The following is a 26,501-nucleotide window of genomic DNA, read 5'->3' as shown; positions in this document are numbered from 1 at the left end:
TACAAACGGCCCGTGAGGCGGAGCGTGTGTCTCGGCCCCATTGCGAGCCATGGGAGGCGGCTGGTGGTGGGCTCGGGTCGCGCGCCTGGCCTGCCTGCGCTTCCGGGGGTCGCTGCTGCCACCTCAGCGGCCCCGCAGCGGGGGAGCGCGCGGGTCCTTTGCCCCCGGCCACGGCCCACGCGCGGGGGCCTCACCGCCCCCGGTGTCTGAGCTCGATCGCGCGGACGCTTGGCTCCTCCGCAAGGCGCACGAGACAGGTCTGTGGCAGGGACCGGGGTCGGCCGCTATGCGGGAGGGGTGCGCACGTGGGAGTGGGCGGCGAAGGTGTGGCATGCATCTGCTGGTAACAGGGCCCGGGCTCAGCGTGGGCAGGTTCTTCATGGGAGCTCAGGGAAACGTAGGGTGGGAGATTTTGCAGTCTGGAAGCATAAGGCACCAGTTTGCGGGTCCCGGCTAATAGGGTGCAGCACGGATTAGTGGGGGGATTACGGTTAGGAGAGGAAGCCCGATGGCACCACACCTGCTTGAATCAGAGACGGTTCCACGAGGCACCTGGGAAGAAGCGAGATACCTGCAGTAGGGGGGTCGGTTCGGATTGCAGAGAGGAACACTCGGAATAAAACAAGAGTGTGGCTACCCGCAGAAGATGGGGAAGTTCCGGATTGGACCAGCGCGCAACCAATGGTAGAGGAAATGTCTGCTGATTGGAGGGAGAGGTGATCTACATTCCAAGGGGAGGGACCTTAAATAGGGCATTGGGTTGACAAATTGGAGCCAGTCAGGTTAGGATGAGGCTAGTAGTGGACCAGCCTTTTGGCAGCACTCAGGGAGTTGAGTGGCCGGGGAGATTTGGACAAATTTAGGAGGCCGTGCCAGGTAGGAGCAGTTTCCTCTTAGGAAAAGGGGGAGGCTGAAGGCATGCCAGGGTGGAGAAGTTTGTTTGAGGAAGAGAGAGGGAGGGCCACAAGATGCATAAGTATCCTTGGAAAGACTTTCCATCCTCAGATTGAACGTCTTCAATTCTTGCTTTAGATTTTCCTCTGGGTTAGACAGACACTGTCTTCAATCACTGCTCAAAACGAGCTTATAATATCCGGGGGAGAAGGGTAGGGGAATGGGATTTGTAGGCAGCTTCCTGGAACGTGTGGGCATGTGAAATACTTTTGTCTTGTGGCTGAATAGGGTGGGAATTGGCTTGATGGTCTGAATGAAAGGGGAAATCAAAGAAGCAGGGCTTGGCTGATACAGAGCCCCACCCCCACCAATCCCCAACAGCTTTCCTCTCCTGGTTCCGAAATGGACTTCTGGCATCAGGCATTGGGGTCATCTCCTTCATGCAGAGTGACATGGGCCGGGAAGCTGCCTATGGTGAGTACAGACCTTCCCCTTCCCTCCATTGCCTAGTCCTCTTACCCCAACTAACAACTGGTAAAGGAAAACACTGTCTAGTGCCCTACTGGTGTGTGCCCCTCACCATTCCATACACCTTCATCAGTCAGCACTGCCCCCACCTGAGTGCAAGACCCAACGCACAGCTGCTGGCTATCCTGCCTCCAATTTGATTTCTTAAAACTGAGTCCTCAGGCCATCACCAAGGGGCCTTGGCTCGTGCGTACACCTTTGTCTATACCCCTAGATCAGCCCCCTCATTTGGATCTTGGACTCCACCCCTAGTTCCAGATACTTCTGTGTGCAGTTTCATGTACTTGGCTTTTACTACTTGGGCCCTTGTCTGCTACCTCCCCCTCTAATTTATCTATTGATTTATATATTTATTTTATTTCTTGTTATACTTGGAACCCAACATGATAGTTAAATTCTGTATACTAAGCCACACACCCTCAACCCCTTCCTGCGGTTTTAGGCAGGGGCTCTACTGTTGAACTACACTCAAACCATTTATTTGTTTATATGGTTATTTGTTCAGTTTTCAAGAAAAGGTTTCTCTGTGTGTAGCACTGGCAGGCCTGGAACTCACTCTATAGACCTGAACTCACAGAGATCTGCCTGCCTCTGCCTCCCAAGTGCTGGGATTAAAGGCATGCACCACAACTGCCAGGCAAGATTTATTTATTTTATTTTATGTGTGTAAGTGTGCATGGGGACCACGTGTGTCTGGTACCGATGGAGCCAGAAGAGTCAGATTCCTCAGGACTGGAGGGAAAGATGACTGTGGGCTATCATGTGGGTGCTGGGAACTGAACCTACGTCTTCTGCAAGAGCAACAAATGTTCTTAAACTCGGAACCATCTCTCCAAACTTCTAACCCCATTTTAAAAAAAAAAAAAAAAAAAAGACAAAAAAAAAAACCAAAACCCAACTTATTCTTTTGTGACAATCTAAGTTGCCTGAGCTAGCCTCTAGCTTCAGCTCCTCTAGCCTCTTTTTTTGTTTGTTTGTTTAATTTTTTTCAAGACAGGGTTTCTCCGCAGCCCTGGCTGTCCTAGAACTCACTCTGTAGATCAGGCTGGCCTCGAACTCACTGAGATCCGCCTGCCTCTGCCTCCGCAGTGCTGGCATTAAAGGCGTGCGCCACCACCGCTAACTCCTCCAGCCTCTTACTAACTGGCATTAGAGGCCTTGCCCAGCCCTGTGCTCGTACTGACCCCGCCTCCCCATCCATCATCTTGGCAGCCCCTTGGGATACCCTGGACCCTGCAACTATTGATTGCTGCTCCTTCTTCCACAGGCTTCTTCCTGCTGGGTGGCCTGTGCGTGGTGTGGGGCGGAGCCTCCTATGCAGTGGGCCTGGCAGCACTGCGGGGACCTATGCAGCTGTCTCTTGCCGGTGCAGCCGCTGGTGTGGGGGCAGTGTTGGCTGCCAGTCTGCTCTGGGCTTGCGCTGTAGGCCTCTACATGGGACAGTTGGAACTGGACGTGGAATTGGTACCTGATGATGATGGGGCAGCCTCTACGGAAGGCCCAGATGAAGCAGGACGGCCACCACCCGAGTAAACAGCAGGGCTGTGGGAAATGGCTGGGCCGAGGACTGGGACATTAAACCTGACCCTTCAGCAGTTTAAGACTCTGAGTGATGGCTCCTGTTATCTGGGGAGGCCGGGAAGGGAGAGGAGGGTAACCAAGAGGGATGAGGCGGATGAAGGTGTCTAAGGAAGAGGCAAGATGGCTCACTGCATAGAGACATTTGCTCCCAAGCCTGACAATCTGAGTTTGATCTTCAGGACCCACAAGGTAGAAGGAGAGAGCTAATTCCCACACCGTACCACCCCTTCCCACACACAAACAAACAGATAAGTAAATGAATAAATAAATAAATAATTTAAAGGGACAAGGAAAAGCAATCATGCAGGGTCCCTGGGGATGGAATCTCTCAGGGAGTGGTGTTTAATTCTCAAGGAGGACTCCTGGCCTTGATATATGCCCCAGATTCAGCTTCTCGTCAGTCTCCCTTCCGCTGCACCCTAGTACCTGTGGGCCCTGGGTAGGGCAGGCCCAGCGTAGGGTAAAAGGCCTCCGGGAGCGTGGGGCCTGGACCCAGCCTGTGCAGATGTGGATACATCAGACTCAACTCTGCAGGGCCATAGCGGATGGTGCCCGGCGTGCACAGGCCTCTCACCACCGGTGGCAGGAAGCCTGCGTGAAGGAGAGCAGGCGAGGGCTCCCCAGGAGTTGTCAGGCCCCACGGGAGTACTGCATCGTGCTTCAGGGCCCCCGCCCGGATGACAGAAGTGAATTCTGGCCGAGGTGTGGTCGGCGGATCTGAGAGCTCCTCCTCTCCACTGTCCTCGGAGCCTCTAGCTTCCTTTGGGCCAGGCTCCACTTTGATGCGTTTGCCTCGGGTCTGAGGGTTCTTATCCTTGTCCTGGTCCGCAGAGGCAGCCTGCTTCGGGTCAACTGGAGGCTCGTCCTCTAAAGAAGATACTGTTTTTTTATTGTTTGCAGAGCTATACAGCTGAACCACGCCCACAGCCCCTCATTGTATGCTTGCATGCGCAGTACGGTGTCTGGGCAGGGGCTCTACCACTGAGCCATAGCCTCAGCCCCTCAGTGATGGATTCTCCACAGACCTTCTACCGTTGAAGCAGACTCTAAGCCTTCTCTTTACTTTGTGTGGTGTGTGGGTGAGGGCATGGAGGTGAGATGTCAGCATTGGTGTCTTCCTCTGTGTCTATTTAATTATTAGATGATGATGTGCGTGCGTGGGCATGATGGGGAAGGCATACATGCCACCGTGCAGGTGTTGTCCAGGTCAAAGGACAGCTTTGCAGCTTTGTAAAGTTTTTTCTTTCTTTCTTTTCTTTTCCTTTTTTAAAATTTGCAACAGAGTTTCTCTGTGTAGCCCTGGCTGTCAAGGAACTCTTTCTGTAGACCCAGCTGGTCTTAAACTCACAGAGGTCCACCTGCTTCTGCCTCTGAGTGCTGGGATTAAAGGTGTGCACTACCACACCTGCCTCCCCTTAAGTTTTAGAGAATTATTTAAATTTCTTTTAGATTTATCTCACGTGTTTGAGTGCTTTGCCTGCATGTGTGTCTGTGCACTGTGTGTGCTTATTGCTTCTGGAGGCCAGAGCAGATCCCCTGGAACTGGAGTTACAGATGGTTGTGCGCTCCCGCATGGATGCTAGGAGTCGAACCCTGGTCCTCTGCAGTAGCAGTCAATACTCCTAATTGTTGAGCCATTTCTCCAGCCCCATTTAGACTTACTTATTTTATTTTATGTGTATGGGTGTTTTACACATACAAGTATGTCGTCTCTGTGGGGTCTGGAGAGATGGCTCAGCAGTTCAGAGCACTGGTCCTGAGTTTAATTCCCAGCAACCACATGGTGGCTCATAATGTAATGAGATATGGCGCCCTCTTCAGGCCTGCAGGCTTACATGCAGGCAGAACACTGTATACATAATAAATAAATCTTAAAAAAAAAGTATGTCTCTGCATCACATAAATGCCTGTTGCCCACGTCAGTCAGAAGAGGGCATAAAATCCCTTAGAACTGGGATTATGTCTGGCTTTGAGCTCTGTGGGTGCTGGGGAATCAAACCTGGGTTTCTGCAAGAACAAGTGTTCTTTGTTTTTTGGGGGGGGGGTTGTTTGGTTTTGTTTTTTTTTAGTCAGGGTTTCTCTGTGTAACAGTTCTGGTGTCCTGGAAGTCTCTCTGTAGACCAGGCTGGCCTTGATACACAGAGATCCACCTGCCTCCGCCTCCCAAGTGGTGTGATTAAAGGTGTGCACCACCACGGCCCAGACAACAAGTGCTCTTAGCCTCTGAGCCATCTTTCCAGCCCCTCCACTTTCCATTGTAAAACAGGGCCAGTTCAGCATCTTTCTGCTCCACTTCCCCAGCAGCAGGACTGCGGAGTGTGTGCTTCTGCACCTGGCTTCTCTCTATGAGAAACTAAACTCATTTCATCAGACTTTCCAGGCCAGCACTGTTGCATCATCCGCCCAACTTCAAGGAAATTTACCCTCAGTGTTAGTGTAAATAGCCATCTAGCTTTCCACAGTGGGTAGTCCAAAGGCCTCTTAGTCTTTTCTGGGTGCAGAAGTGGGAAGGGGTTAGCTTACCTGTGGACTCTGGGCCTGGGCTCGATGGATCCTCATGAGACACAGTGGCTGGAAGCTGGAAGGCATCCAGGGGTGTTTGGCCTTCTTCAGCATGGCTGGGGACAAGATGACAGGACTGAAAACCAGAGGTCTTGGGACAGCAGTGATTATAGATGGTCCCAGCATGGAATTTGCTGATACTACCCTGAGGCGCTTAAAACTTTCTGTCAGATCTATTAACTCCATGCTGGTCACACACACACACACGTGCACAAACACACATGCATACATAGTGAATTAAACCCATAGTCTTTATTGTGCTAGGCAGGGGCTCTACCATTGAGCCACACCCCAACCCCTCACTGGGGGATTCTAGGCAGGGGCTCTACTGCTAAGCACTCTATTGTGATGGGATCTTCCCAAGTTTCCCAAGCTGGCCTTGAACTTTCAGTTCTGTGTCAGTCTTACCGCTGGCTGGGATCAGAGGATCAGGCCCAGCCCCAGCTCCAGAATATATTCTAACTCAGATGAGCTTTCCCTCCTATGGTCAAGCCTGTGCCACTGTCAGCCACCTGATATCACCTGGGGTCCTTTAAACATGTCGTGGTCATCTAGTCTCTTCTTTCTAAATCCCGTTCCCTTCTAGGATTCAAAGGGGAAATGGGCATCCCCTCTTCTACTGACTTTTTTTTTTTCCCTTTCCTTGAGACCAGGTTCCTCTGTGTAGTCCTGGCTGTCCTGGAACTTGCTCTGTAGACCAGAGACCCACCTACCTCTGCACCCAAATGCTGGGATTAAAGGCGTGCACCGCCGCCACCCACCCGACTTTCTGGCATTTCTTAAAGCATGCCCTGGCCTCCTCTTTTCTCTTTCTCCAGTTCCTTCCCCCCCCCCCCCGCCCCCAGTCAGCTCTTAGCAGGAAGAAGGGTTTTTCCAAAAGTGCAGATTTGCCTGTGATCCCCTCTCCTGTCACAAACCCTCAATACCTACGCCCTGCTGCTGCCGCTTACAACCCCTTTCTCCTGCCTCTGCTCTGGCCCCAGACACTCCCTCTCCTTCCCTAGGCAGGGAAGGCTGTGGACCTGAGATTTCATCCGCTCTGCGCCCTCGGCCAGCAATGCTTGTCTGTGTTGCACCACTCTGGTCCCCTGTATAAAGTCTGCCATGCTTCCCCAGTGCCCTAGAGTCCATCTCACACCTTCAGCCTGAGGTGAACCACTGTGAGCCTTCTCTCCCTGCCTGCCCCGTCACAGGTCTGTCTCCTCCCAACAGCGACTCCTCTCTGTCCAAGGGAGGCTGTTCCATGCCTAGGCGTTTGCTCTCAGCTGCTTCCCCCTTCTGGCCTATAGAGCTCTCCCTTGTGGGCCCTGGCTGGGATGGGGAGTGGCTGCCGCTATGGGACACCTCTCACCTGAGCACGTGACTGACCCACAGAACGTGATGCTCCCCGGCACTCTTCCCGTTCCCGGCCACAGTGGCCACAGACTGCAGCCACACGAAGCCCCCCGCACGCTGCAGCCAACGGTAGTAACCAGTCACCACCTGACCTTTGTCCAGCACTGGGTCCATCCCAAGAGAGCAGAGAGCCCAGAGGGGTAGGGAGGGTGGGAAGGGTCAAGGCAGGTGGGCAGGAGACAGGCAGAGGCAGCAAGAGTGGGGGAAATCGAGAAAGACAGAGAAAGGTACAGAGAAAGTCAGCGACCGGGAGGTAATCCAGCATTGGCCAGAGATCCCTCTCACCCCCACTTACTGCCCACACCCACGAGCCCTTGCTCAAGCTCTTGGATGCTTTTCTATTCCAAACAGCCCCAGGAGCTGCAGTACAAGCAGAAACCGTGGTTAGCCCTGAAGAAGGACTTCCAGGACAGCAGGGCCATTCGGGTCTTTGTGGTGGGTGGGGAGAGGGTACAGAAGTGTGTCTCACGGTCCAGGTGGCTCTGACGGATCCTGGTTGCATCCTGTCCATGGACAAACTGGTAGCAGCTGCGTCCCACCAGCTCCGAGGGTCCCATGTCCATATGGTCGCTAACTCTGGAGGAGTTAGAAAGACAGAAGAAAGAAAGAGGGGAAAAGGAGTTAGAGACATTAGGCGGTGTGGACGGCAGAGTTCGCTTCAGCATCTTCCAGGGTCTACGTCCTTGCAGTACAGCCCTTTGCGTCTCAGTTTTCCTCTGTAAAATGGGCATAGTAATAATATGGGTGAAGGAAAGGACAAGTGATGACAGACCAGCGGGGCCAGGCCCACCCTCCCTTCGCCCAGGCACCCCTGCGTCTCCATTACTCTTCCTCCTCCCGTGATTCTCTGCTGCCCTAGTCCGAAGGCCCAGGCTTGACTGATTCCCTTATATCCCCATATTTCCAAAGGATTCACCTTCCCTCCCACCCGTACCCCGGTACCTGCTCTCACAAGCTAGGATGGTGAGGCCCAGGCTGAGGCGGAAGACAATCATGTGTCCGTGCAGAGGCAGCTCAGCCAGTGGGGCTGGGGGCAGCGTGTGTCCGAGTGCCACAAGACCCAGGGCTCGGGACCTCAGGCGCCCTGTCACGTGAATGACCTGTGGAAAGAGGTCCTCATTGGAAGGGATCAAGTGGAGCTAGAGCCCATGGGGCTGGAGATGGCAAGGCAGGATCAGCAGTGATGGGAGTTACTGTGGAAGTACCAGGTGGGGCTGCTGAGAAAGGAGGACCACAGCCAAGCCAAGGCCCCGCCCAGTTTCACTTGATAACCACAGGTCCCTTGGCACAGGCGAGGCCTTGAGTGTCTCCCAGTTTCTGTCTTCACTGCCCTGTAACCCGGGACATAGCTAACACACAGGAAGGACAGCTCCTACCTACCTTGTAACCTGAGGCTTTGACATTCAGGCCCCTCTTTGTGAGGGTGGACTTCATGCGGACGAAGAAGGAACGCTCCTGGACCCGGAAGGTTGGGGATGCCTCGGTAGGACTGGCTTCTGCGGCAGAACAGGAAGGAACCATTGTAGAGTTTCGAAGGCTGCTGTCACCTCAGAGCCAGCCTCACGGTGTGCTGGCGCAGTGGCCACCCCAGACACTCGACACATCTAGTGGTTATACAGGCACAGGATAATCTCTCCTCCTCCATGGGACAGCCAGGTCTAAAGTCAAATGTGCCCCTCTTTACTGCTCAGAACCCACGTAGTTCACGAGAGCCTTGAGAAGAAAGCCATCTTTCAACTCTATCCCCCGGGAGCAGGCACTCCGTCTGGCCAGTTGTCCCTGCATGGGGACAGCCTAGTGTCCACTGGACGGTGAACCTAGGGAGGGTAGGCTAGAGCTTCTGTGGTCATAGCCATGTCCCCTGTCACAGACTAAAGGTATAAAAGGAAGAAGAAAAAACAAACAAACATCAACTCTTTTTTTTTCTTCCTTTTTTTCTCCTTTTGGTTTTTTGAGACAGGGTTTCTCTGTGTAGCCCTGGCTGTCCTGGAACTTTCTCTGTAGACCAAGCTGACCTTTAACTCACAGAGATCCACCTGCCTCTGCCTCCCAAGTGCTGGAATTAAAGGCATGTGCCACCACCACGCAGCTAAAAAAAAACCCAACTCTTAAAAAAAAAAAAAAAGAAAGAAACCTTGTATAAACAACAACCCCCACATTTTTGCTCTTAGAAAAATTGCTCGCACCCAGCTGGCTGGTGGTGGCACATGCCTTTAATCCCAGCACTCGGGAGGCAGATGAATCTCTGTGAGCTCAAGGCCAGCCTGGTCTACAAGAACTAGTTCCAGGACAGGCTCCAAAACTACAGAGAAACCCTGTCTTGAAAAACCAAAAAAAAAAAAATATTTATTATGTATACAATGTTCTGCCTATACACCAGAAGAGGGCACCAAATTCCATTATAGATGGTTATGAGCCATCATATGGTTGCTGGGAATTGAACTCAGGACCTCTGGAAGCCAGCGTCTTAACCTCTGAGCCATCTCTTCAGCCCCAAGAAACCTTAAAGGTACAGCTTTGCTGTCCCACCTCATCCTGAGATGGCTTCGGAGTCACTGTTCCCCCACCCCAAATTTGGCCAACGTTAAGAAATCCTTTCCCTAAAGAACGATCACATCTTCCCATCTCTCTCGAGGCACCCAGATTCGTCAGTAACCTTGATTAGTCTCCTGCGTGTAACAGCCAGCTCCCCAAGCTCCTCACACTGTGGGTCTGTGGATGCCTCATTTAGGATGTTAGCCAAACCCAGTACATTCTTCATCGGTCCCCAACATTCCAAGCTAAAGGGAGCTTGTGAGTGATGTCTACTCGACCTTTTGTCTGTCATGAGAGTGGAAATTTCCACCCAAGAATGGGCTGGAATAGCTGTGTGACTTGGGTCAATTAATTTGACCTCTCTGTGCTGTGGATGGATTTTGGAAGCTTCCCTCCTGGCTTGTGGAGATGGAGTAAGGACCCTTTTTTTTGTTTGTTTGTTTGATTTTTGTTTTTGTTTGAGAAAGGATTTCTCTGTGTAACAGCACTGACTGTCCTGGAACTAGCTCTTGTAGACCAGGCTAGGCTTGATCTCACAGAGATCTGCCTGCCTCTGCCTCCAGAGTGCGTTGGGATTAAATGTCCGACCTGGACCCAATTTTTTAAGACATGAAAAAAAAAAAAAAGGCTTGAGGTATTCTCACCTTCATCTGGCAAGCTCAAATCTTGGTGCGTCTTGGCCATTTTGGGGAACCAGGCAAATTTAGACAGCCTAGTGGACTTAATCCGTTTTACAAAATCTTGCTTTGTTAAGCACAAACACCAGGATCTACCCTCAAGCGTTATTCTTTGGCAAGGAAGGAGTTCCTGGAAATTACCAATCTCGGGAGTGTCCATCAGCGAGGAGGAAGACGAGGAGGAGGAAGACGAGGACACGGAAGGTGGCGTGGGGGGGCCGGGAGTTGCAGCCCGCAACCCCAGTTGCTCCAACACCTCCGAGTGGTCCCCGGGATGGATGTAGTCGAAGACGCTGCTGCCCGTCAGCTCCACCTACCGGTGATGTAGGGAAATGCAGGAGCGCGTGAGCGCTAAAGCGGCAGCTACCTTTAGCCCGCTCGCCCTCAGGTACACTTCACATCTGCCTTGTATCTTTCTTTAGAAATTTCCCCCTTTTAAAAATAAGGACGTGAGGGAGGATTTTTGTTTGTTTTGAGATAGGGTCTCACTTTGTAGCTCTGGCTGTCCAGGAATTCATTATGTCGATAGGGTTGGCCTCAAATTTAGAGCTCCGCCTGCCTCCACCTCTAGAATTCTGGAATTGTTCTGTAACTTGTTTTGCTACACTTGGCCCTTTTTTGTTTGTTTGTTTGTTTTTGTTTGTTTGTTTGTCTTAGACAGAGATTTGCTAGGTAGTCCAGGCTGGCCTCAGCCTTCGGAGTGCTGGAAATTACAAACATATACCATCAAGCCTTTAATGAGTTTGAACCTTTGAGTTCGCCTCTCTGGTGTCATAGGGATCCTATGCTACTGCACTTCCCTCAGCGCAGCCTCTAACTTTGTCCCACTGATCTTCTGACCTTCAAGCCCCATTTAAAACTCTTCTGAAAACTGCATATTCTGACCATGGCAGAAGCCCACCATGCCCATCCCACTGTCCCACTGCTTGGGGTGGGTGACCCATCTCCCTCCAGCCTTCATCGCTCTATACTCCCCTTATCTCTTCTACTTTTTCACACATGCACTCTTGTCCAAAGTCCTCTCCTTTGGGGGAAGTGTTATTTGTTTGTTTGTGTGATTTTCTTCAAGACACGGTTTCTCTGTGTAGCTCTGACTGTCCTGAAACTCGCTCTGTAGACCAGGCTGGCCTCGAACTCACAGAGATTCGCCTGCCTCTGCCTCCTGGGTGCTGGGATTAAAGACATGCACCACCACCGCGCAGCGAGAGTGTTATTTTTTGAAACAGCGTTTTATGTAGCCCAAACTAGCCTGGAACTTCTAATCCTCCTGCTTCCACCTCCCGGATGCTTGAGTTTAATGCAAAGGTTTATCCTCACCACTGTGCCCAGTTTATGCCATATAAAGAGTCTAGCCCAGGGCTTTGTGAATGCCAGGCAAGCATTCTATCAGTTAGGCTACAATCCTGTCCCAGCTACAGTGGATTGAATCCCAGAAGCTCCAGAAAGCTACACAAGCATGTACAACTGAGCCATACTGTCACTGAACTCAGCCCATCGCTGGGGAAGATTATAGGCAAGCACTTCGCCACAGAACTACATCTCCAGACCAATTTTTAATTTTGAGACAAAGTCTTAAGTTGTCCTGGGTGACTTTGAACTTGTGGCCTTGCCTGAGTCCCTGCAGCACGTGTCGGGGTGCTTTGTGAGTTTTCAAGGAAGGCTGTCTGTTTTTCATGTTGAGATCAGTGAGACCAGCAGAGAGCAAGGGCATGCATAAGCCAGGCATAACGGCAGCCCACTGCGGGGTTGTTACCTGTGAGAGACCCAGATAGATGGACACCGTCTCTGAGATGTAGAGGAATTTTCCTTCCTGGTTCAAGGCGAACACGAAGCCATCCAGAGACTAGAGTCGAAAGAAACGGAGCAGGTGTAAGAAAGGCCCCCGAATTCTAAAATCTGGGTGTCCGTCTGGAGATAGGCTACCCTGGCCCCAGGAAAAAGGAACAGGAATAAGGGACCTTAGTTCCAGCTCTTCACAGGGAACAGACGCAGGGAATGGATGCTATTCCCGGATGCGACCACCAGGTGGAAGCACGGAGTAGCGGGCTAGGAAGGGACCTCACCTGAAGGATGTGTCCACCCAGGTGTTGCTCGAAAACTTCAGAGACCAGAGCCACAGGGCCTCGGCGGCCTGGGGCTGGGGACAGAAGGAAGAGGAAAGTCAGGGCCCGTGGGTCTGGCTTACTGCATCCTGGGCAGCAAATAGGAACCCAGTCAATCTTGAAAGCCCCAGCCACCATAGAGAACCGGTTTACAGATGTCTGTTCCCTGCGGCTGGGACAGAAAGATCAAGATTGAGTGACAGAGAGTAGAGAGAGAGATTTGCCCACTCCTTTTTTTCTTCCAGTACAGGGTTTCTATGTGTAGCCTTGGCTGTCCTGGAACTCGCTCTGTAGACCAGGCTGGCCTCAAATTCTACAGAGACCCACCTGCCTCTGCCTCCCTAATGCTGGGATTAAAGGTATGCGCTAACATCGCCAGGGTCACACCCTCCTTTTTTTGTCCACCAAAAAGATCCTTGAGTATTGCTATTCCCAGGTCCTATACTGTGCAGGCAATGCCATTGACACAGAGGTGACCAGAACACCACAGTCAGTCCTCACTGGGCCACGAAGCCAGGTCCAGTGAAGACTAAGCCAAGGCCGACTGGCCTGGTGGTGAAGGCCTGTAATCCTAACTGCCTGGCAGACTGAGGCAGGAGAATCAAGAACCTAAGACCTGCCTGGGCTTCATAATGAGATCCCATCTCAAAAAGTAAAAAGAGGTCTTAGCAACATAGCTCAGTGGTAGAGCCCCTGCCTAGAGTTCCCCAGTGAGGGGCTGGGGTGTGGTTCAGTGGTAGAGCCCCTGCCTAGAATCCTCCAGTGAGGGGCTGGGATGTGGCTCAGTGGTAGAGCCCCTGCCTAGAATCCCCCAGTGAGGGGTTGGGGGTGTGGCTCAGTGGTAGAGCTCCTGCCTACAGTCCCCCAGTGAGGGCCTGGGGCGTGGCTCAGTGGTAGAGCCCCTGCCTAGAATCCCCCAGTGAGGGGCTTGGGGCGTGGCTCAGTGGTAGAGTTCCTGCCTAGAATCCCCCAGTGAGGGGCTTGGGGCATGGCTCAGTGATAGAGTTCCTGCCTAGAATCCCCCAGTGAAGGGCTGGGGGCGTGACTCAGGGGTAGAGTGCTTGTCTAGCATTCACTCACCCCTGGATTCAATCCTCTGTACTGAAACACAACAACAAAAGATAAAGAAATACAAAAGAATAAGTGTGGGTAGAGAAATGGATTCTCTTACACTGCAGGGTGAACTGCAAACTAGGGTAGCAGCTGAAGAAGACAGTTTGGTGATTCTTCAACAAATAAAAAGAATTATGATGTAAGCATCTGGCAATCCCTTCACACCCAATGAACTGAAGCTAGGAATGGTGAGGAGAGCTGTATGCACACGGAGAGAGCAGCATTATACACAGCCAAAACATCCCAGATGTCCCTCCCCCAGGAGGTGGATAACAAATGTGGCACACCCATTCAGAGGATAATGGTGCTGATTTTGATACCCCAGAACAGCCTTGTCTACACAGCAAGTTCCAGACAGCCAGGGTGGATAGTGAGACACACAAGTGTGCGTGTGTGTGTGTGTGTGTGTGTGTGTGTGTAGAGATGGTTCAGTTGTTAAGAGGTCACTAGCTGCTCTTGCCAAGGACCCAGGTTTCATTCCAGGGCACCTTACAACCCTAGTCATGCTAGTCCAGGGCATCTGATGCCCTCTTCTGGCCTCTGTGGGCATTGCTCAAATGTGGTACACAGATACACAAGCAGATAAAACACCCCCACATGTAAAGACAAATAAATAAGTATACAAATAAATTTAAAGCTAATGAATGCCCATCAAAATCCCAGCAAAATTCTTCAAAGACCTCGAAAGAACGGTATTCAACTTCATTTGGAAAAGCAAAAACCCAGGATAGCCAAAACAATCCTGTGCAATAAAAGAACTTCTGGAGGCATCACAATCCCTGACTTCAAACCCTACTACAGAGCTACAGTACTGAAAACAGCCTGGTATTGGCATAAGAACAGACAGGAGGATCAATGGAACTGAATAGAAGACCCGGATATCAATCTACACATCTTCGAACATCTGATCTTTGATACAGAAGCAAAAAATATCAAATGGAAAAAAGAAAGCATATTTAACAAGTGGTGCAGGCATAACTTCATATCAACATGTAGAAGAATAAAAATAGATCCATATCTATCACCATGCACAAAACTCAAGTCCAAATGTTTCAAAGACCTCAACATAAAGCCAGCCACACTGAACCTTATAGAAGAGAAAGTGGGAAGTACACTTGAACGCATCAGCACAGGGAACCGCTTCCTAAACAGAACCCAAGCAGAACAGACACTGAGAGAAACAATTAATAAATGGGACCTTCTGAAACTGAAAAGCTTCTGTAAAGCAAAGGATATGGTCAACAAGACAAAACGACAGCCTACAGAATGGGAAAAGATCTTCACTAACCCCACATCAGACAGATCTCCAAAATATACAAAAAACTCAAGAAATTGGACACCAAAAGATCACATAATCCAATAAAAAAAAATGGAGTACAGACCTAAACAGAGAACTCTCAACAGAGGAATCTAAAATGGCTGAAAGACACTTAAGGAAATGTTCAATATCCTTAGTCATCAGAGAAATGCAAATCAAAACAACAACAGAAAGACAATTATCACATGTACTCATTCACAGGTGGTTTTTAAAGCAAAGAAAGCCAGCCTACAAACCACAATCCCAGAGAACTTAGACAACAATGAGGACACTAAGAGAGACTTACATAGATCTAATCTAGATGGGAAGTAGAAAGTATAAAAAGACAAGATCTCCTGGGTAAATTGGGAGCATGGGGACCTTGGGGGAGGACTGAAGGGGAGAGGGGAGAGGGAGAGGCAGGGAGAGGAGCAGAGAAAATGTAAAGCTCAATAAGTATCATGGAAAAAATAAAATTAAACGCCTCAAAAAAAAAAAAGCTGTTGAAATGGTTTAGTGGGTAGAGGCATGGACTAGCAATCCTGGAGGTCTGAGTTTGCTCCCCAGAACCTGTGTGAGTGAGCGAGACTTGATTCTCACAGACTGTCTTCTGACCTCCATGTGTGTGCTGTGTCCTGCTCACAGACATATGCACAATACATAAACAATGGAAGTAAAAAAATAATGAAACAACCAAACAACTAATTTTACCCTGGATAAATTTTACATAACATTTTTTAGTTTGACTGAGATAGAGTCTCAATATTTAGCCCAGGTTTAACTCAAATTTTCTGTTCTCCTGCCTTTGTTTCGTGAGAACTAGGCTTAAGTGATGCTCCTCCAGGCAGGAGTACAGTGCTTTTACTTACTCTTTTTTTTTTCAGTGCTGTGGATTGGAACCCAGAGCTGTTCACGTTAGGCAGATGCTCTCCCAATGAGCCATGCTTCCAGGCCTCACTGGGGGATTCTAGGCAGGGGCTCTACCACTGAGCTCCCCTTCCCCCCCTCACTAGAGATTCTAGACAGGGGCTCTACCACTGAGCCACACCCCAGCCCCTCACTGGGGGATTCTAGGCAGGGGCTCTACCACTGAGCCACACCCCCAGCCCTCACTGGAGATTCTAGGTAGGGATTGCTGCTGAGTTACATCTCCTGCTGATATTTTTGTATAGTAGACCATGGTGTAAAAGAAGGGAACTTTAGATGTGTTGAGGAGATGAAGACATATACAAAGAGAAGGAGAAACTCAGAATTTCAGGGAGACATAAATTCCACTAAGATATATGCTGGTTGATACAAGTCTTCCCCCTTTGGAGAACTGGGGTCCCACACCTGGTGTTGATGGTTGGCAGACACACAGTGGTCCTGGACGCCATCCAAAGGACTCTATTGCTGCAAAAGACAACACTCCCACCCGACCCAAGGTAGAACTAAAGGCTGTGGGAGCACTGTCAGGGACCTTCCCTTTGCTAGGCGGAGGGCCTGGAGCCACTCTTTCCTCTTTGTATCTCAGTTTCCTCCTTCAGTGGGTTTGCTGAAGGGGTCTGAGCTCCTGGGCTGCCAAGCATCCAGCCAGTGTGATGGAGAAACATACAAAGTAAATGAAAGTGGGATTGTTATTATTCCTAGGCAGGGGCATATCCCCACTTCTCCTCAGGACTCCCTTAAGTCAGTCAGAGTCTACCCAAGTCCTCACTAGCCCAGGGATGCCCCCGCCCCCCACATCTGACCAGTGTTCCTTCTGCTTCCTCTTTATCTGAACCTCCAGGAACAATAAGTATAGGGGCTGATGGGGACCCCTCCCCTGAGACCCAGCTCCAGGCAGCCCCGTGACAGGCAGGAACAATGCTGCCTGCTAATTGTGGCAATTTTCCCCTGTCATTTTTGCTAATTCCTTCATTTTCCCTCTCTGCAGATCAGCCCGGGTCAGACCAAGCTGCTGCAATTAACGGCATTAATGGGCGCGCTGGGATGGGGGTGCCCAGGAGGGAGAGCTTGGGGACCTGCTGTCCCCCCCCCCACCCTGTGCACAGGGCCCATCCCCTGTCACTAAGATCCCCAGGGTGTGCCTAGGGTTGCCAATGAATGCCTTAATATCCCCAGTTTCTGCCTCCCCAAACCTGACAGCTCTCCACTCCTCCTGCCTACATCCCCTTCTCTATCCCCCAATGCAACAAGTGTCTCCCACCTCCACATCTGCCCTCCTGAAGTTCAAATCCCCGGGAACCATTCATTCACTTACAATTTTTTCTTCGTTTAATAAACATTTGTCAGCCAACACCGGGGGTGATGGCTGAAGACTAGGATGAATGAGGGGGAGGAAGTGGGGGACCCACGGGCAGGGAGAGGGTAGGTTTGGAAAAGGAAGGACAGTTAAGACCCCTACCAAGTTTCAGGGGGTCCTCTCCTTTTCTATGAGTCTCCTGTCTTGGGTTGTTATGGTCTTCATGACTCTGGGGAGTGGAGAAGGGTGTCCCATCATTCCAGCGTCAGCGTCTGTTTTTATAGGACTAACTGATGCCGAGCAGGACCTCAACTTGCTCTGGGAATTACCTCCCCCCCCCTCTTTGAAACTAGGTTTCTCTGACCAGGCTGTCCTCAAACTCCCAGGGATCTGCTTGCCTCTGCCTCTGCTGGGATTAAACACGTGACATACCATCAACTCTTCCTTCCTTCCTTCCTCCCTCCCTCCCTTCCTCCCTCCCTTCCTTCCTTCCTTCCTCCCTTCCTCCCGAAGTGGTCCTGAGATTACAGGCCTGCGCGGTGCCTGGTTTGTGCAATGCTGGGATGGAGCCAGAGCCTCCAGTATGCTAGGCAAATACTCTACCAACTAAGCTCCACCCCACCCAGCAGCCTAGCGCTAGGCAGTTCTGTATGCAGTTCTGGGAGTTTCACCGACTCCACCAGTAACACGAGTCTAGCGAGAGGGTGAAATGGGTTTTGTACATCAAAGGTTTCCGGGGCCACAGTCCTGGTTACGAGTGACAAACATGTCACCTAAGAAGTGCTAGGGTACTGTGCCAGTCTGGACTACTTGGGAGCTTCTGGGTCCTCTCTCCCTTCTGCCTTCACGTTCCTGCTTTCCCCAGCTCCTGTCTCAGTTCCTCCCCCACCTCCAGGCTCCTCACTGCTTCCTTCTGGTTCTTGCCTGCCTCGGGCCCTTGGCTCGGGTCGTGCTCTCTGCCTGACTCTACTCATGAAGTCTCAGGTCAGTGGGCGCTCCCTCCTGAAGCAGCATCCAAACCTGTGGGCGTGGTCTCCGGTCACCGCACTCCGCCCTTACCCTCAACCCTCCACTGACTTAGCTCAGTGAATGAGTGATTTGGGGAGAGGGCTGGGAAGATGGTTCCGTGGGTAAAGCGTGGAGAGGCCTGAGTTCAAATCTCCAGAATTCATGTGACGCTGGATATAGTAATGAGCACCTGTAATTCCACACTCCTGCTGGGAGGTGAGGGATGGAGACTCCCAGGCTAACCCTGGGTCAGCTAGCCAGGCCTACACAGCTCTGAAGAACAGACCTTACCTCAAAGGAGAAGGGAGGCAGGACTGACCCCTCCACGTGGGTACTATACATATACACACCTCTGACTTCCACATGGGCACACCCCCTCCATGAACTGGAGAGATGGTTCAGCAATTATGAACACATAGACTGAAGAAAGAAAGGAAGAAAGAAAGGAAGAAAGAAAAAAGAAAGAAAGAAAGAAAGAAAGAAAGAAAGAAAGAAAGAAAGAAAGAAAGACTGGGCAGAGATGGTTCACACCTTTAATACTCAGCACTGGGGAGGCAGAGACTGGCGGATCTCTGAGTTCAAGGCCAACCTGATCTACAAGAGTGAGTTCCAGGACAGTCAGTGATACATAGAGGAACTCTGTTCCCAAAAACAAATCAAACAAAAAACAAAAACCACATACTGCTCTTGCAGAGGACTCCATTTGGTACCCAGCACCCAGCTTGGGCGACTCACAACCACCTGTAGCTTCAGCTGCAGCGGATCCAACCCCTCTGGCCTCTTCCAGCAGTTGCACACACGTGGCATACACAAACATATGTAGTCACAAACACATACATATGCTTTTTTTGTTTTGTTGAAACAGGGTTTCTCTCTGTAGCCTTGGCTGCTCACTTCACTTGCTCTGTAGACCAGGCTGGCCTTGAACTCACAGAACTCCACTTGCCTCTGCTTTCTGAGTGCTGGGATTAAAGGTGTGCACCACCAATCTGGACACCACATACATTTTAATAATGTATTAAAATATTAATAATTTATTAATTTTCAATTTATTAAATAACAACATCTACTTTTAATTATTAAATTATTAAACAATAATTTAATATTTTTATTAAATTATTGTTTAATTAAAAATAGTAAAAATAAAAGCCAGGTGGTGGTGGTGCACACCATTAATCCCAGCATTTAGGAGGCAGAGGCAGGCAGAACCCTGTGAGTTTGAGGCCAGCCTGGTTTACAGGAGCTAGTTCCAGGACAGGACAGGCTCCAAACTACAGAGAAACCCTGTCTCGAAAAAACAAACAAACAAACAAAAAACAAAACAAACAAACAAACAAAAAAAGTGGTAACCCACATCTTTAATCTTTAATTCCTGTAATCTGGAGATAGAGGTAGGTAGATCTCCGAGTTCAAGGCCACCCAGTCCAAGTGTGGTGTGGAGTTCTAGGACAGTCAGGGTTAGGACTTAGTGAGATCCGTCAGTAACAACATCTGGCTCTGGCCTTGTTAGCTCAGCGGGAAAAGGCACTTGTCACTGAGCCCAGCAACCTGAGTTTGTTCCTGAGGACCCATATGATAGAGAGAATCTGCACCCGCAAGCTGTCATCGTCCCTCCATATACGTGTGAAGGTATCTCTTCCATACATGCACACTGAATAAATAAAGAATTTAAACAGAGACTTGGGCAGAGAAAGAGAATGGAACAGGGAAGGTTCAGTGGTTAAAAGCACTGGCTGCTTTTCCAGAGGACCTAGGTTCAATTCCTAGCATCTTCGTGGCGATTCGAATCTGTACCACCAATTTCTGGCCTCCATGGACACCTGGAAAAGGTGGTGTACAGAGACACATACAGGTAAAATATCTATACACATAATATAAAAACCTTCACAGGGCGGTGATGGCGCATGCCTTTAATCTCAGCACTCGCGAGGCAGAGGCAGGCGGATCTCTGTGAGTTCAAGCTCAGCCTGGTCTACAAGAGCCAGTTCCAGGGCCTGGAGAGATGGCTCAGTGGTTAAGAACATTGCCTGCCCTTCCAAAGGTCCTGAGTTCAATTCTGGCAACCACATGGTGGCTCACAACCATCTGTAATGAGGTCTGGTGCCCTCTTCTGGCCAGCAGGCATACATGTAGACAGAATACTATATACATAATAAAAAAAATAAACTTTTTTTTAAAAAAAAGAGCTAGTTCCAGGACAGGCACCAGAGAAACCCTGTCTCAAAAAACCATAGATAGATAGATAGATAGATAGATAGATAGATAGATAGATAGATAGATAGATAGATAGATAGATAAATAAACCTTTGGGTGACTTATCTCCCAGGGCCTCTGTTTTCCAGGGCTATTAAATAGTCACAAAGGACTTCCCGCCTAAGATGTCTGCAGACTGGCAGAGGTCTACGGTTTTGAATTTTGTTGCCTTGAGTCAGGATGTTGAGCCACCCACACACACTGCCCGGACCAGTTAGTTCTCATGTAAAGGTGGGCATTGCAGAAGTAGCCAGAAAATGGCCAGGGAGCGGTGACCAGAGTGAGCCCTTCTCTCTCAGAGCCTCCCAATGCCCCTGCAAGTACTTGGGGGCTGGACACCTTCAGGGCTCTCTCAGTCCCCCCTTTCTCTCCCTGGGGCTCCAGGACAATAGACAAGATGTTTATCCCCCGCCTGCGCACATGTTGTTCGCGGGTAATGACAGTAATCAGCCTCCCTAATGCGGCATTCTCTCAGCGCCAGTCAATTCGCCTAATTACCGCCTGGGAAGCCGGATTATTTAAATTTAAATGGTGATTTATTGCGGGGCTTAATCAATGCTATTTTCTCCCCTCCCCACCTTCTCCCTGGGCACTAGGGTAGGAAGGGAATAGGAGCCTTCCCCAACCCCACCCTAAGGACACCCAATTCTTCAGGTGGGAGGAGGAGCTTTTTCACCTGTGACCTCAGATAACACCTTCATTGCCCCGTAATAACAATTAAGCAGGGATATAGAAAATAAAACGATGAACATCTAATACTTCTGTGGATCAATAACCAAAGGTGGGAAGTAAGTAAAATGAGATAGTCATCTATATGTTGACATCTTACATACCTACAATTTTACACATTATAGATGAGATTTTCTTCCTCTTGCATCACATCTGCATCTCTGAGGCAGGGACTTTTCATTTCATTTCTCCCCTTCCTATTAATTAGCCTATCTTTTTTGAGGCAGGAGCATATGTAGCCCAGGCTGACCTTAGGACTGACTCACTATGAAGAACAGGCAGGACCTCCACCCGCAGAGATCCACTGCCTTTGCCTCCAGGGTGCGAGGATGAACATGCCACCAGGCCTCGCCTTACTTGTGTTTGGCTTGAGACAGAATCTCACTTTGTAGCCTAGGCTGCCCTCATACTCCTGGTGATCCTCCTGTTGCAGCCTCAGGAGCACTGGAAGGATACCCATCAATGCCACATCCTGCCAGTGCAGGGACTTTGGTAGCATGCGGTTCCCGTTAGGTCCTGAGCACTCACAAAGGTATCACACATGAGGTTGACTCAGTCAGCTACAAGGTGACACAGACCGCATCCCTAAGGCTGGCTTGCACTTTGCTGGGATCCAGGGGCCCTGAAGATGTTCATTAGTCTCCTGTCAGTCTGAAGGAGCCAATTCTGATGGGCACTCGCAACACAGAAAGAGGGGAGCCACCTACCAAGGACTGCAGAGCTATGGGGTCGAGGGCTGGAGATGACCACACAGCTAATACCAGTGAGGAGAACCTTCCCAATGACCCTCCCTCATCCTCCCTAGGATACTGTTGGAATTTAGCCCCCAGAGTTCCAGCATCTCTTGGAGCTCTGCAGGCCTAGGTCGGGAGATCTTCCTTACTGGTTGAGTGGAGGCTCTGGGGACAGGAGACTCTACAGTTCCTGTCAGAAGTGACATTATTGTTCTTTCTTTTGACAATATTGGTTCATCTCCCCTAATAAAATTAATAGCCTTTGCTGGGTGACAGACACGTGTATTTCCAGGCTGATGGCAGACACGTGTATTTCCAGGCTGATGGCAGACACCTGTATTCCCAGCATTGAAGAGGTGGAGGCAGGAGGATCCTAAATTCAGGACTAACCTCTACTACATATCAAATTTGAGGCCAGGTCAACCTACAGGAAACATTGAGTCATGGCGAATACTTTTAATCCCAGCGCTTGGCAGGCAGAAGCAGGTGGATCTCTGTGATGTGAAAGCCAGCCTGGTCTACATAGCAAGTCCCAGGCTAGCCTGAGCTACATAGTAAGACCCTATCTCATATAAACAACAACAACAACAACAACAATAACCTAGTGATCTGAATTGTTGCCAGGTTCTGACTTAGGTCAAAGGTTTATAAAAATCACAACTTTTTGTCCCCTAGAGAGCCTACGTCACCAGTTACACCAGTTAGGAACCCACAAAGGGTCTGGAGGACTCCCTAGGAGCTGAGCCAGGACGGGTCAGGCTTTTTCAGTCCTGACCACAAGGCTGAGGTGGGTAGGCAAGGGGAGGATTTGGCAGCATGAGCATGCACACTCACCGAGGCCAGCTGGAGACCCGACGGCTCGCAACCCCCAGGGCGGCGCCCCTAGTGCAGCGAAGCGACGTAGGCGGAGGTAAGTGACACTGAGACGCACGATGGACGCCTTGTCCAGTTGGCTGGAGATGGCACCGGGCAGAGGAAGCAGCTTGGCCAGCTCGAAGAACTCTAGATTCTCCTTCCCGCGCCGCCAGCGCGCTGCGTTGCGGGACTTCTCTTTGCGCTGCGCCTGTAGGCTGGGCGGGCGGCGTGGAGGAGGCGTCAGTGAGCGCTCCGGGCGCACGGACCCCGCACTTTAGGAGGTGGGACAGACCTGAGTGCCAGTTCTGTACCCCTGCTGGTTTTGGGGAAAGAGCCCTTATTTATTTAATAATAACAATTGTTATTGTTATTATTATTATTATTATTGTGGTAGGGGTTGAACTCAGGGTTTTCAGCACTTTACCACTGAGCTCTCCGGCCTGTTTTGTTTTTTTCTTTTTCTTTCTTTCTTTCTTTCTTTCTTTCTTTTTTTGTTGTTGTTTTTATTTTTGAGACTGAGGTCTCACTACATATACCAGGGTGGCTTTGAATTTACAGAAATTTGCTTGCCTCTGCCTCCGGAGTACTGAGACTAAAGACATGTGCAACCACACCCGGTTCTTGTTTTCGCTTTTTGAGGTACAGTCTTTCTATTTTGCCCAGGCTGGCCTTGAACTGGTGAGTCTCCCGCTTCAGTTTACAGGGTGTATGGGATTTCAGGCCGCAGGGCTCGGCTGGGGACAGAGTCTTCTCAATTGCCTGAGAATGTCGGGGGTGAATTCGGAGGTGGGAGACTAAAATCCGATCTCCGGAGTAAGTGAGGGTGACAGAGTCTAGGCGCAGCAGGGTCAGGGCACTGACCTGGGTATGAATGCTCATCCGGAAGGCTGTGAAGTCCCCCCAACCCCCGCATGCCTTTGGGGGCGAGGCCATGGTCAGAGCCATTAGATTTGCTCACCAGGGCCCTGGTGGGGCCTTGACCATTAGCCCGGGCAGGAAATCCCAGGGGACGCTGGCTCCACGGTCTCCCCCGCACTTGACTTCACCTCGGCCGCTGCTCCTGGGATAGGGGGTCGCCATCACGGCGGGGACTCGAGAATTCAGGCGCGAAGGAGTCGCAGGTGGGGCTCAGTCCCCTGCGGGGAAGAATGTCTAGGGAAAGTGAGGTGCGTGCCGGTCCCCAGGGGTCCAGCCAAGAACGGGCTTGGATGAGTGCCTCAGTTTCCCCTTTCTGGGAAGCCGCGGTTCCCACCCTGGCGCTCCGGGTGAGGACGTGCCCCGCCGCCGCCTCCCCCGCGCGGCCCGCCAGCGCGCCCGCCTCACGCCCGCGCCGGGCCGGCTCCCGCATACCAATGGGCGCACGCGGCGCGCATACGGATCGGACCGGCCCGCGCGCTGCGTGCCAAGCATGCCCAAGCTGCGCTCGGGGCGGGCGCCTCGCCAGGGCCCCGACGCTCCGGACTCCATCTCCCCCAAAACTCCCAACCCCTCGGGAATCTGTCCCCCAAAGCCACCTCCAGTGTCCTACTCCCCAGGTCAGCAGCTGCACCCATTTCCTAGCCTGAGCGAAGGAGGTAGGGAGGATAGAGGGACCCCACCCCAAATCCTGCTTAGGAAGCATTCCAGCCCCTCGGGTGGCGCCATCTGACCCGGTTGCTAAATATCTTCAACCCACAACTTCCTCCCAAAGACTAGGGCGTGAGACCCTGGCCCATGACATCGCTGGCCACTGTGACTCCAGTATGAACGCGACACTCGGGTCCAGGTGTTCTGGAATCCAGATCCCCTAGAACCAGGGACGTGTCCAACTGGCTCTTTCCTCTTCACGATTAGGTGTCCAGGCAGCTCATGTCCCCAGCATCCAGGTGGCCCCCAAGCCTCCCCAAAACGCGCTGACGTCTAGTGCCTTGAACCTGTGTGACTGTGACTAGGACCCCCAACAACCACGCACCTTTCTCTGGATCTCGCCGGTACAAGCGTCCTGATGCCGTGGCCTCTAGGTCACCAGAGTCTAGGACCTCGCATCCCAGAAGGACCCAGGGGTCCCCGTTCCCTCCTGCCAAGCCTTCAGGCGTCCCGCACCCGCAGAGCTCCCGACCGGATTACCTGGCCGCGGGGTGGGCTCGGGGCGCGGCGTGGGGCCGGCCGGGTGACGTGGAGGGGCAGCTCCATAGACCCTGGGGCGCGCGGGCTTGGGCACCCGGCTCTCGGCGCCCACGGCGGCCTCTCAGACTTGGGGACCACGGACAGCGGCGGCGAGGGGCGGTGCCTGTATTCGCCCCACCCACGGTAGCCCCGCCCAACGCCGGCCTGCGCGCCTCTGCCTGATGGATAGTTCCCATTCCGGTGTCCGTTTGGCCCGGCGTGTCAGAGTTGTCTCACCCCACGACCATATCAGGCAGGTCGAGCCTCAAGTTCCTCCACCCTGGAATCTCACCACGATCGTCATCCGCAAAGGATGGAGCCCCTCAGCAGCCCCTGGGGACCCTGGGGGCAATCAGCACCGTGGTTCAGTCGGAGTGGACATTTTAGCAGTCAGTGTCCCTGCTAGAGACGTAAATCCAGGCCTTTAACGATCTCCCTTCACAGGAGAAAATTCCAGGATGACAGTCTTCATTCAGGGTAGGACCTGGCGGGTACCAACCCTGTCCCCAACCCAGGTCTTAGTTGTTAAGGGAACAGTCTAGAGCCCCCTGAGATCTTGTCTCTATGACTCCCTATTAAAACTAGAACCCAAATCTGTGGGCGCCCAACTTCATAAATGAGAACAGAGCCAGTGGGGTGTGGTGGCACTCATTAGTTAATCTCAGCATTTGGGACAATGAGGCAGGAGGATTAAGTTGGAGGCAAGCCTGGACTATGGAATGAGTTCCAGTCTAGTCCAGTCTGGGATTCGGAGTGTGACCCTGTCTCAAAATTAATAAAACAAAGGAGTAGCTAGGCTGGGAGAATCACTTAGTGGGTAAAGCTTGCCAGGGAAGTGTGAGGACCTGAGTTCAAATCCCCAGAATTTACATAAAGTCACACTCAGTGGTCACTTCTATAATCCCAGGACTCCTGAAGGGCATAGCAGGACAGGCTCCTAGATCCCTAGGAGCTGGGGGTAGGGGGCTCAGCTAGTCTGATTCCACAACAAGAGACTGTTTCAAACAAGGTAGAAAGGGAAGGAACACCATGTGAGATTACACTCTGACCCCCACATGTACCAGAACCATGGCATGCATGTGAGTATACACACATACACCAATGGTTCAGTTTTTATTTTTATTATGTTTTTATTTTTTAAAGATGTATTTATTTATTTATTTATGCAGTATCCTGCCTGTAGGCCAGAAGAGGGTACCAGATCTCATTATAGTTGGTTGTGAGCCACCATGTGGTTGTTGGGAATTGAACTCGGGACCTCTGGACAAGCAGTCAGTGCTCTTAACCACTGAGCCATCTCTCCAACCCTATTTTTTATTTTTGAGACAGGGTTTCTCTGTAGCTTTGGAGTCTGTCCTGGCACTCACTCTGTAGACCAGGGTGGCCTGGAACTCACAGAGACCTGCCTGCCTCTGCCTCCTAAGTGCTGGGACTAAAAGCGTGTGCCACCATACCCGGTTTTGTACACAGATTACTAAAGAGGGTGGAACCGGCAAGATGTCTCTGCAGATAAAGTACTTGCCACCAGGCCAGATGACGTGTTTATTCCCCTGAACATGCATGGTGTAAGAGAAGAACCAACTTCCCAAGTTGTCTAAGGTTGTACCTCATGTTGGCAGCTGAACTTGGTAGTGTAAGTGTTACCCAGGTAGTACTGGTTTTGAAGGCCTGAAGGGGTCATGGAGAGCAGCTGAGGCCTGGCCTTGTGAGAGGCCAGGGGAGGCCACTGGTGCAGGTGCAGTCTCAGCGGTAGTAGAAGGCCCAGGACTGAAGGGGTCATGCAGAGAAGTTGAAGTTTGAGGACATAAAGAGAGCCTAGGAGAAACTATTCGTGAAAATGCAGCTAAGCTGTCATAGATCACCCCAATA

General features: G+C 51.1%; 2 protein-coding genes across 3 annotated transcripts; one reads left to right on the top strand and one right to left on the bottom strand.

The window, feature by feature from the left end:
- Tmem160 (transmembrane protein 160) lies at positions 1–3,023 on the top strand. The gene is made up of 3 exons (XM_085692818.2): positions 1–257; positions 1,276–1,368; positions 2,690–3,023. Exons 1-3 carry the CDS (start codon positions 50–52, stop codon positions 2,953–2,955), a joined length of 567 nt encoding a protein of 188 aa, XP_085548944.2. The 5' UTR covers positions 1–49; the 3' UTR covers positions 2,956–3,023.
- On the bottom strand, positions 2,054–24,717 carry Npas1 (neuronal PAS domain protein 1). Of its 2 annotated transcripts, none has more exons than XM_087908734.1 (12): positions 24,439–24,717; positions 23,446–23,639; positions 22,467–22,702; positions 12,236–12,309; positions 11,926–12,015; positions 10,314–10,485; positions 8,341–8,456; positions 7,903–8,060; positions 7,430–7,536; positions 6,917–7,064; positions 5,527–5,621; positions 2,054–3,870 (listed from the first exon to the last, which is right to left on the bottom strand). In XM_087908734.1, exons 2-12 carry the CDS (start codon positions 23,565–23,567, stop codon positions 3,401–3,403), a joined length of 1,788 nt encoding a protein of 595 aa, XP_087764860.1. In that variant the 5' UTR covers positions 23,568–23,639; positions 24,439–24,717; the 3' UTR covers positions 2,054–3,400. The 2 variants fall into 2 exon arrangements, with proteins under 2 accessions (XP_087764860.1, XP_048287635.1); XM_048431678.3 differs by having other exon boundaries at positions 23,446–23,623.
- Positions 24,718–26,501: the final 1,784 nt, after the last annotated feature.

The sequence above is a fragment of the Myodes glareolus genome, chromosome 1 (assembly GCF_982192425.1).
Source record: "Myodes glareolus chromosome 1, mMyoGla1.1, whole genome shotgun sequence".
NCBI lineage: Eukaryota > Metazoa > Chordata > Mammalia > Rodentia > Cricetidae > Myodes > Myodes glareolus.
This window is presented reverse-complemented; position numbering and strand designations above follow the sequence as displayed.